This window comes from Zeus faber (genome assembly GCF_960531495.2).
Source record: "Zeus faber genome assembly, chromosome: 17".
In the NCBI taxonomy this organism is placed as follows: domain Eukaryota; kingdom Metazoa; phylum Chordata; class Actinopteri; order Zeiformes; family Zeidae; genus Zeus; species Zeus faber.
Window position 1 is genome coordinate 11,067,784 of NC_137204.1, and position 11,196 is coordinate 11,078,979.

Genomic DNA, 11,196 nt, shown 5'->3' on the forward strand with positions numbered 1-11,196 from the left:
GTGTGTGTGTGTGTGTGTGTGTGTGTGTGTGTGTGTGTGTGTGTGTGTGTGTGTGTGTGTGTGTGTGTGTGTGTGTGTGTGTGTGTGTGTGTGTGTACATACTAGTACTAGAATATAGGAATACATTTTGTTGTGAAAATTAAAGAAATGATCACCAGATATTCCAACAAGTACCACCAAATTTATTTTGTTTCAATTTAATTAAAATACATTTATTCAAGAGATCAAATATAATGTGTGGGCATTTACGTGATAAGAAGGGAAGTTCGTTAGTTTTTTTTACAATTGTCCTTCTAATCTTTCTTTTACCAGTTTTCCTTGAATCATAATGGGCCACCTGAAGTTCTCAATCCCAGCTACTCAAGCCCGTCAGTACGACTGCTGCTCTTAAATATTAAATATTTCAAGATAACCGTGTCTTTGTTTTCCTTTTAACAGCACATCATTCCAACCCCTCCACCTCAGCGGAGACTGAAGAATCAAGTTTTTCTTGTGATCACCACCACCGCGGCAGCTGCCCCAAAAACAGCATGCTCGTCAGAGATATACAGACCAAGGCGATAAGATCTTGAGCATCATCCCCAGCAACCCCACCCTATTTTCCAGCGACTGCTGCCTTCACCACTGCCATCACCTTAATGGTGATCCCGACCGTTGTGGGGAAAGATCCCATTCATTGTCGCTCTCCTCATGTCACGGTCCCCCAAAGGACCTCAGGATCTCTTCCCCATGGCTCTGGCTGTAGCAGACATTTTAGTGGGTATGGTCACCACCATAAATCACAGATAAACACATACGTATTTTCCTTCGCTGATGAATTGCAGGGCTACTGGGCTCCTCCTGTACCCCGTGGTGGGAAAGATTTGACCTGGCACTGAATGCTCTGTTCTGCCACCAGGAGAGACATGTAATGATGTGCTGGCAGGGAACGTCCATGCTGTGCAGCCTCGCCCCCCGGCAAATGTGACTGATCATACACCACAGAGCAGAGAGCAGATAGGTAAGATTGTTCACCAAAAAAGATAAAATTCTGACGTTTTTTATTTTAGATTTGATACACAATCACTGGAAATGGTGCTGTTTATTCTATGACGTGGGTTTTTGTTTTTTTCTGTTAAAAAACTTTGTGTCCTCTGGAGATCCATGAATCATCTCAGTGACACCTTCAGCTATATTTTTTTTACAGATACGCATGAAACATTTATTACACATTGGTCACTCCATTCAAATACAACCTTCCCCAACTAATAATTCCCCTGGTATTTCACTGAGTAACCCCCCAGTACCTTTAATTCATGATGTCCGGCCCGTCCTCCAGGTGGCGCCGTATTCACCTTACGAGCGGCAAAGGAGCCAAACCGGAAGCACGTGTCCGGTGACGCCGGGCGCACGGAGAACAACAACAACAACAAATCGATGTGCAGAGCTGTGTTCAGTTTTTCAAACCCATGCTCTCCGCGAGTTGTTGAAAAGAAAACAATATAACATCGCCTTTCTGGTCGCGGAAAGTCTGTTTGTGGTTTTTTTTTTATAATACTACTACTACTACTACTAATAATAATTAGAATAGAACTGTTTTCGCAGTTGTTAATGTGCCGTAGCTAACGAGCTAGCTCTGCTTGGCTAACGGCAGGGGAGATTGCGCAACCGTCCTCCGTGGACAACAACACATTTGACCTTTTGCTTAGGTTTTTATTTTATATATATATATGTGTGTATATATATCTATTGTACAGCTGTAGCTGCATGGTAACGGTATTTTATATTGATAGCCATGTCTCAGCAAAGAGGAGTGAACAGTCTGCAGTTCAACCAGGACCAGAGTAAGACCAGTCACATTACATCAAATATGGTTTGAGTTTTAAGTCACTTTGGCACTTGGAATGTGCGAGTGTGCTTTGTATTCATTTATTTGTTTTCAAATGATTAGGTTGTTTCTGCTGTGCTATGGAAACGGGGGTCAGAATTTACAACGTGGAGCCATTGATGGAGAAGGGACATCTAGGTAAATGGAGCCCAGCCATGCACTTCTATGCAAATTCTCTAGTACATTTACATTTACATTTAGTCATTTAGCAGACGCTTTTATCCAAAGCGACTTACAAGGGAGAATAACATTCAAGCTACATTGCGACAGTACGTTGATTATCCATGTGCAGATAACATAGTTGTATTTATTTATATATATATAAATGTGTGGGTGTGGGTGTGTGTGTCCTCAGACCATGAGCAGATAGGCAGCGTGGCCCTGTGCTCCATGTTGCACCGATCCAACTTATTGGCTGTAGTCGGCGGAGTCAACCCCAAATTTTCAGAAATATCAAGTGAGTTGATATCTCTCTCTTTTTGCCTTAGACACATCGAGCACTGTGAATCGATTGATAGAACAGTAGGTGGATAGAACTATAAATAACATGCTAGATAAAACTATAAATAAAACAATACATAGAATGATAAAACAATAAATAAAAAGATAGATAGAACGATAGATAGACCTTTAAATTTCATGATATACAGAATGATAGATAGAACAATAGATAGAAAGATAGTCACAGCCACTGGTAAAAACTGCGATAATTAATAAAAATAAATAAAATTAAGAAAATAGCGATATGCAATAAACCTAAGAATGCTTGAAAAATAATGCATTTACCCTCAAATTAACAAGAAGCTCAAAAATTATTGATAATATTCAATAAACCTAAAGGAATAACAATAAACAATACAAATAAGCCTAACCAGAGACAATAAACCAGAAAAATAAACAATATTTGAATAACAATAGTAATAATAATTTTGATAATAACAATAATAATAATAAGAAGAAAGCAATGGAGTGAAATATATAAAAAAGAAAAGGCCAAGATATGGAAAATGTGGAAATATACAATAAACCCTAACGGTTGACTGTACAAAACAAAACATGACAATATCAGTGGCGTTTTTTGACACTGAAATTCGGGAAAGCCACCTTGCTGATAAAGGCATATCACCCTAAATGTTTGAGAGGGATCATCTGACACAACAGTTGTGCTGTGTTTTCCCCATAAAATCTCATTAATTACAGTTTATGTTCTAGACCATTTTAATTAAACATTGATGCTGAAAGAAATTAAACAAACAGCTATTTTATGCAGTTATTTAATTCAGGAGTAGATACTATGTTTCCTAATAGGAGGTCTGCAGCCTACAGCTCTTATGTACAGACAAACACATAACAGTAGAAGTTTTAAGGTGGAGCTACGCTTAAAAAGACACAAGAACAAAAGATGTTAAAACCACTGGAGAACATGTTCCAGAACACTGTCAGCAGAATACTCAATTAGAACTCAATAAGAACTCTGCGGTGAAAGAAGCACGAGCGCAAGTCAAACTCAATGTAATCTATTGACAGTACCCGTATTTCCTCAAATAGTGACCGTTGCTTTAATTGACTTTTTTATTTACTACTACTACTACTTCACACTCTCTCCATAATGCCATCCACTGTCCTGATCCAAGAAAGAACGTCCCTCGGTTTAAAATGTTCGTATCTGATACACTGGGTTTTTCTGTTTTTCAATATCAAGAAAAAGTTGATTTTCCCAATCTGTTAGCTAGCAATGTACAATAAACCTAACAAAATATTAAATGTAAGTTTAAAAAACATTAGAAAAATAAAAGTGGCTCAAATGTAAGTACATATGCATGTGTCGCTTCAGTGCTGATCTGGGACGATGCTCGAGAGGCCCGGGACACAAAGGACAAACTGGTGCTGGAGTTTACGTTCGCCAAACCTGTTCTTGCCGTTCGAATGAGGCACGACAAGTAAGTGACAACCCCACTCTCCTCCCGACTTGTCGTACCTCAATGTCGTAAGGCTTACCAAGGTCGTGCCAGCTCCTTGGAATGCTTGAATTTCGTCCTCAAAATTCACTGGAATTTTCGTCCTCTGAAATTTAACTACTGGAATACCTTAAAACAGTGTTCTTAGGTCCTTGAAGTGCTTGAATGTCATCATAGGAAGTTTAAGTAGTCAAATACCTTGAAACAGGATTCTAACCGGGTCCTTTAAGTACTTGAATTTTAAGTACTCTAATACCTTGAAAATAGCCTCTTTTTTGTCGAAGTGCTTGAAATGTCAAAATGCGACCCTTGAAAACCTGTGGTATTCCCTTTGATTTTATTTTGAGAATTCTTTTTACGACATCAATAATGATGTAAATTAATAATAATAATGTAAATTTATTCCAGCACTGTTGGAAAAAGACACTTCTCTGGTGGGCCTACTAACACACAAACTGCAATAAGACAACCCAGTCAAGTTTTTTGTGAGCTGCATACATCAGAAAACATGTATTTCAGCAAGCCATTCAGATTTGTGTCTCAGTCCTACGTCACATTGAGACACATAATTGGAACCACTACCCACCTGCGTAACACCACCCACGGCTGAAGCGCCACCGGACACGCTAGGATCATAGCTAAGAGCTAAGCATGGAAACTGCTCTTGCTGTAGAAACCAGCACAAATCTTTTAAGGAAAAAGTATGCATAGGCTGCACTGTGTGATCCACTGTGCTCTTGTCCAAACAAAACCAATAAAAATAGTGTGTTTTTATTGTAGCTGTAGGTGGTGTGAGGGTGGTGGGGTTTAAGCAGCCACAACTGTGTTGGGTCTAGGTAATTGGGCCTGGGATAAAATGTGGCTGTACGCCTGTTGCCCGTCAGAGCAATCAACGAGCAACAGGTAAATCAACCCCCCCCCCCCCCCCACACACACACACACACAGACACACACACACACACATAGAGAGACCCTCTGTCATGGCAATGTTCCATCTGGTCCCGGCTTGTTATATCTGGCAACTTTCTACAATAAACTGGTGTGTTTGAAACATCTCTGCCTGTGCCTTTGTGTTGGAGAGCCCTGAAAACGCCCCTTGGCTGGCATGTGGCATGTTTTTATTTTATTCATTTATTCATTTATTCATTATTTATTTTACACATCATTTTTTACGTTAACATGAAAAAACAAATCCCCGTGTGCAGTGTCCCGGTGCGGTATCCCCCACCAGCTTGGAGGACTGCAACGAAAAGTTGGAACAAACAAACAAATAAATTAAGCCTTGTGGATATAATATGAGTGAAGATTCACAAACTGGATTGCTTATTTCTCACCTCAAATTTGTTGAGAAACAGATTTTGGTGGACTGATAAGGAGAAATAAGTGAAAGTTTACGTAGTTCATTCAACAGGCTCCCAGAACTGGGGAAAACAGTTATGGAGTGAGCGTTGGGAGCAGCAGTCGGGAGCAGCAGTATTTTTTATTTAAAGCGGCGCACACACACACACACACACACACTCACACATACACTGGAATGGAGCGTCACGGAACAGGAGGGTTTTAGAGGCATGTTAGAATGGCTGGAATGCATAATCTGAGTGGTATTTTCAGTAAAAAAACGAACCATTATCGGTTCCCTTTAAGATAACATTATATTTAAATTCATAAAGATCACATTGTAAATTGATTATATTTGTTTTGCGTCCTTGAATACTAAAAAGACTTAAAACGGTACGAGAAATTTCTGGAATTTCACCCCCGGTAAAGTCATTAATCTGACTAATATATTTGTTTTGTTTTGCAGGATCATTATCGTTTTAAAGAACAGGATCTATGTTTACAGTTTTCCAGACAACCCTGTCAAGCTGTTTGAATTTGACACTCGGGATAACCCCAAAGGTAATTTAGTAGATTCCCACTCCAGGAGTGGTGTGAATATGTCCATGTGGGAATGAATGAGAGGTTTTAATGACAAATGGGTTAATGACAATAAGGCAAACTTTTTTGAATGAGTTTCTAATTGAGCGTACTTTATAGATCATAGCTTATTTTAATAATAGATTCAGACCGCAAAAAAGAGCACCATATCATGGACCCAGTGCGTCTATGATTTTGTATATCTACTTTTATTAGCTTATGCTTGACCCATTTTTTAATTAATTTAATTATTTTTATTATTTTATTATTGTACTTTACAAATGAGTTTTGCTTTCTTTGCTTTGCTTTTATTGTTACTATTTGACGGCCATCTTTTAATGTAAAGGCCTTTGAGTTACATTTTGTGTATGACGAGTGCTATTAAAGTTGTGAACGATCTGCACATAAACACTGATTCTAAAAAAAACGATCTGTTCATCTGCTCCTGGATCTCAGTGCTGGCTTTGACACTGTTGACTATCAGATTTTATTAGCGAGAATACAAAAATGGGTCGGCTTATCTGGCCCAGTTCAAACTGGTTCAGAACCTACCTACAGGACAAGCAGTCCAATGTCCAATGTGTGCATTGGAGATTTTGTGTCAAACAAAGTGGATATTATATGTGGAGTGCCCCAAGGTTCAATTCTTGGCCCATTATTGTTTAACCTCTATATGCTCCCACTTGCAATACATTACCATAATTATGCAGATGATTCACAACTGTACATATCCCTCTCTCCTGGGGACCTACACCCCATACACTCCCTCACTCAGTGTATTAATGACATTAATGCATGGATGTCACAGGACTTTTTACAACTGAACAACGATAAAACAGAAAAACTATGAAATTGTAGCTCATCTCAGTTCTGTGTCTCTGGAGAGCAAGAATGAAGCCAGAAATCTGGATGTAATTATAGGCGACAATCTAAATTTTAAGAACCATATTATTCACATCACAAAATCAGCCCACCGTGCATGCGTGCGTCGGTGTGCTCTATTTTGTGAGATTTGAGTGTGTGCTCTGTATGCTGTGAGATCTGTTTATTCTGCACTGACTGTTCTTATGATTGCACAGACATATATATAGTTATATATTTTTCTTTGATTGTATTTCTTTGTAAAGCGCATTGTGTTGCCCTGGTTTGAAATATGCTGTATAAATAAAGTGTGACTTGACTTGACTTATACAAATAAAGATTGTTTTTATTATTATTATTATTATTATTATTATTATTATCTCTTTCAGGACTATGTGAACTGTGTCCTAGTCTGGAGAAACAGCTCTTGGTCTTCCCCGGCCATAAATGTGGCAGTCTGCAGCTCGTTGTAAGTCATCAAGAAACCTTACACGTTGACCTACTAAGGAGCGGGTTTTATGTCCTTGCAGTTTACACGGTTTGCTATCTGTTCTTGATTTTCTCCAGGACTTGTCCAATACCGAACCCGGCACGTCTTCCGCTCCGTTCACCATAAATGCCCACCAGAGCGAGATTGCCTGCCTTGCGTTGAACCAGCCCGGCAGCGTGGCGGCGTCAGCCTCCCGCAAAGGAACCCTCATCCGTCTGTTCGATACCACCACCAGAGACAAGCTCGTGGAACTTCGCAGAGGCACCGACCCGGCCACGTTGTATTGGTACGGGCTGAAATAGCGACGTGATTGTGGTTCTGGGCTGTATGTTAACAAGTTAACATAAGATAACACTTCATTAATATCAGAATCAGTTCGGCGGGTACATTTATGTATACTAGGAATTAGTTCTGTTGCACTTTGTTCGTTTCGCTGCAGACCATGAGAATGAAAAATTAGCAAACAACAACAAAAAAAATGGAGAATAATAATAAAATAAAATAGAATGGGGGGAAAAAAGTGAAGTAAAATTATGAATAATTATGTAAAAAATGAATAAAAAAAATGTAAAGGCCAAAAAACGGATAAAAATAAAATTACAGATAAAGATATATAAAATAAGATACTATACTCAGGATAAATTATTGTCATGGGTATTAGGGGTGGGCGATACCGCAAAATTTGGTTTCAGTCCAGTACCAAGTATAAAACCCGGGCAGAATCACAAATACTGATATGTGGGGGAGGGGGTTAAGGTACCATGTGTGACACGGCACTAGTGATTCAGATCATTTAGTTAAGCTCAGCAATAACAGCCAGCTCTTTGGGCTCCAAACTGCTCTTCATTTAGTATCCCTTCTACTACTTCTACTACCTCGCACTAAATGGTACTTCTGGCTGTAATTATTCTAAACCTTATCATTTCCAGAATACCTCCAATAATGTTAAACAAAATATTTACATTTTTCGTCATATGTATGGTTAAAGAATAACTATCCTAGTTGTATAACAAAAAAAACCATACTACTTATAAAATTGTATGGTTAATAATTCATAAAACAACTCTATACAGACACATATTTCAATTAATTTGTATGATATAATTTGAAACAAAAGATATTTCTGCTCTGTTCAAAAATGTTATTTTTTCGTCATCATGGATTTCTTTTTCCCCGATTTGAGCTCCAGGGGGGCTAACTGCGCAACATACAAAAGTATCACCATGCATGGCTCTGTTTTTCCCAAAGTGATACGTTTCGCGATCATGTTTAGCAAATACGTTATAGGATCTTATTATTCTGTCTTGTATTCATTAACAAAAAAAAAAAAAAAGGGCTCTCAGACGGGGGTCGGCTCCCATTGTCACAGAAGCCGGCTCATAGAATCGACGCATCACTGCTCGGTGCTCCAAGTGGGCATGGTGCGGAAAACATCTCCCGTTCACCACACGAAAAGCGGCGGGCACCAAGCCACCCCTAGTGAGGAAATATATATACGTAGGATTAGAAAAAAAAACACTTTTACTTATCCAGGAGAAACCGATCCCTTTTTTGGTATCGATCCTATTGACGCTAGAATCGATCTTCAAAACAAGATGTAGCATCAGGAGGATCTATACTTTTTGTATCGATCCGTCCAGCCCTAATGGCTATACAGGGTATATTTAAATTATAAATATGAATTATTACTAATTGCTGACTAGCTTATTACAGTATGTACAGTGTAATGCCAGCGCATATATTGCACACATTGTACTCCTATAAATAAAAGAATGAATACATTCCTTAATGAATGGAAGAATTGCAACTTCCACTGATGTTGCAAATTTCCCTAATTCATATAATATATCATCAGGCGCATCCCTTATTTGGAGAATTTAACCAAAATATCAAAATAATACTCATGAGAAGTGGATAAGATGGGGCATTCCCATTGGCAAAAATATTTCCTTTTATCTTCTGTTTTTGCTTTATTGTAATCATATGCACCTCACATTGTGTCCCGCTTGAGAGCAAACTGATTGTAGTGCATGCTTTCCCCAGATACCAAATTCTTCTTTATGGCATAAGGAGCTTGTCCACGGAATAGCTTCTGTGATAGTTGTTCATTAAAGACGATGATGTAATCTGAGTTCCTAAATGTTCACCTAAGAGTTATGTTATCATACATGCTTAAAAATAAGAATAACGGTGCAAAATGTGAAATACGAACATTTACTCCGCTATGTACATATATATTTAGTTTCATATTTATTTGGAAATGTATCTGTTCAAAATCAATCAATCATTATTTTTTGGGGAATTTATGGATTTGTCATTGCATTGATTCATCCCTGAACATGACAGAACTCTCCCCTGTTATTTGTGATTGTGGCAGTTTCTCCTACCACGCACCACCCAAGTGGTGTGTTCAGGGACCTCCGGCACAGAGACACAGAAGACAGGGTTGTAGACACATCAGTTAATTGTAGAGAGAGGGTCAGCTGGAATTAGCCCAGGAGCAGATTGACATGTGTCATGACAGGGCTCCTCTCCTGAGTGTGTGTGGGGATGGGGGTTTTACCTGTTGCTTGTTAGACCAACCAACGAGAAACAGGTATGCAGCCACTCTGATCCTGGATCCACCAGTTACCTAGATCCAGGTCAGGTGTGGCTGCTCTAACCACACCATCCCCACACCACAGTGATATTCCCTTAATATTATTAAATTGTAAGTACCGCAATGTTTAAATGAATGTGTGTGGGCGAGAGTGCGACCATCTCAGTTTGCTGGTACATCCAAAGTCGAATGGAGAAAATTGTTTTTTCCCTCCCCAGTATCAACTTTAGCCACGACTCCTCGTTCCTTTGCGCCTCCAGTGATAAAGGCACCGTCCACATCTTTGCCCTGAAAGACACCAAACTCAACCGGCGCTCGGCGTAAGACGGCCCCCAATCCACGCTCTCGTTAAAATCACTTGACCTCCCATGGGGATTTCCTAAGAATTGTTATTCCTCGCATCTCCCGCAGATTGGCTCGTGTTGGCAAGGTGGGCCCCGTGATCGGTCAGTATGTGGACAGCCAGTGGTCGTTGGCCAGCTTCACTGTGCCAGCTGAGTGTGCCTGCATTTGTGCTTTTGGAAAAAATACGTCCAAGAACGTCAACTCTGTAATCGGTGAGTGAACGCTCAAACTCTAACTTATCTTTGCTAACAAATAAGTAAAAGTATGTTCTGGGATCCTGAGCTGACCTTTTGAATAAACTTCCTTCATAAATCTTCCTCTGTTGTGGCCCTACGCAGAATATTAAAACTTAGTATTATTATTATTATTATTTTTTAAAGAGTTGTATTTGACTCGCATTTGTATTCCTGTGTTTTCACCGCTAGCGATTTGCGTCGATGGTACATTCCATAAGTATGTGTTTACTCCCGATGGGAACTGCAACCGTGAGGCCTTCGATGTTTACCTGGACATATGCGATGACGACGACTTCTGAGGCAAGAGGCCGGAAGAAGTAGGCAAATAAGACAATGGGGACATTGGAGATTAATGAAGATTATTGAAGATTTGGCGATTATGAAGGTGGGCCTGGACACGGACTGTAAATAGTACTTTCGAAAAAAGCAGGAATGTTCTATACGAACACAGAGAATTGCGCTGGGGCAATGTTTTATGCTCGTACAGTAATCAATTGTATCTATAGTACAGTGGCTATAAATACGTTTTTTTATCAGTAATATAAAAAAAATGTGTTATCTTGATCCTGAATGGTGAATCTGTAAAGCCTCTTTAAATGCCAAACACGCACGTCATTCTTTGGACGAATCATTTCCTGAACCTGAAAGTTAATCGCACTTTTGAATGTGTTTATTTAATGCTTATTTGAGTTGCATGAAGAATTCTGAAGTGCTAGTTTAAAAGAATGCTTTTAATTTCTATGCATTTATTTGGAAGTGCTTTTTTGAGAGAACTCACAGCCGTATAACACTCAATGCCCATGAAGAAATGCATAGCATTTATGGCATAATAAAAACCGTGCTGAAAAGTTCCCCGTTTTTTTATTTGAAACCTGTGTCTGTATTAACTACACAAATCAGAAAAAAAGTTTATATTTCTTTAT

At 39.1% G+C, this 11,196-nt stretch overlaps 1 protein-coding gene across 2 annotated transcripts; it reads left to right on the forward strand.

Moving 5' to 3' along the window:
* Positions 1-1,396: 1,396 nt before the first annotated feature.
* wdr45 (WD repeat domain 45) lies at positions 1,397-11,124 on the forward strand. 2 transcript variants are annotated; one of them, XM_080017528.1, is made up of 11 exons: positions 1,397-1,508; positions 1,773-1,823; positions 1,931-2,005; positions 2,223-2,324; positions 3,702-3,807; positions 5,630-5,724; positions 6,993-7,072; positions 7,171-7,379; positions 9,911-10,012; positions 10,104-10,249; positions 10,463-11,124. In XM_080017528.1, the coding sequence occupies exons 2-11, from the start codon at positions 1,775-1,777 to the stop codon at positions 10,570-10,572; spliced, it is 1,074 nt and encodes a 357-aa protein (XP_079873654.1). In that variant the 5' UTR covers positions 1,397-1,508; positions 1,773-1,774; the 3' UTR covers positions 10,573-11,124. The 2 variants fall into 2 exon arrangements, with proteins under 2 accessions (XP_079873654.1, XP_079873653.1); XM_080017527.1 differs by having other exon boundaries at positions 1,397-1,823.
* The last annotated feature ends 72 nt before the right edge of the window (positions 11,125-11,196 follow it).

Excerpts from the sequence above, each read along its gene's own strand:
- wdr45 (XM_080017527.1), top strand. The coding sequence starts at position 1,775 with ATGTCTCAGCAAAGAGGAGTGAACAGTCTGCAGTTCAACCAGGACCAG. Across the intron at positions 5,725-6,992 it reads CACTCGGGATAACCCCAAAG|GACTATGTGAACTGTGTCCT; the intron begins GTAATTTAGTAG and ends TATCTCTTTCAG. Across the intron at positions 7,380-9,910 it reads GACCCGGCCACGTTGTATTG|TATCAACTTTAGCCACGACT; the intron begins GTACGGGCTGAA and ends TTCCCTCCCCAG.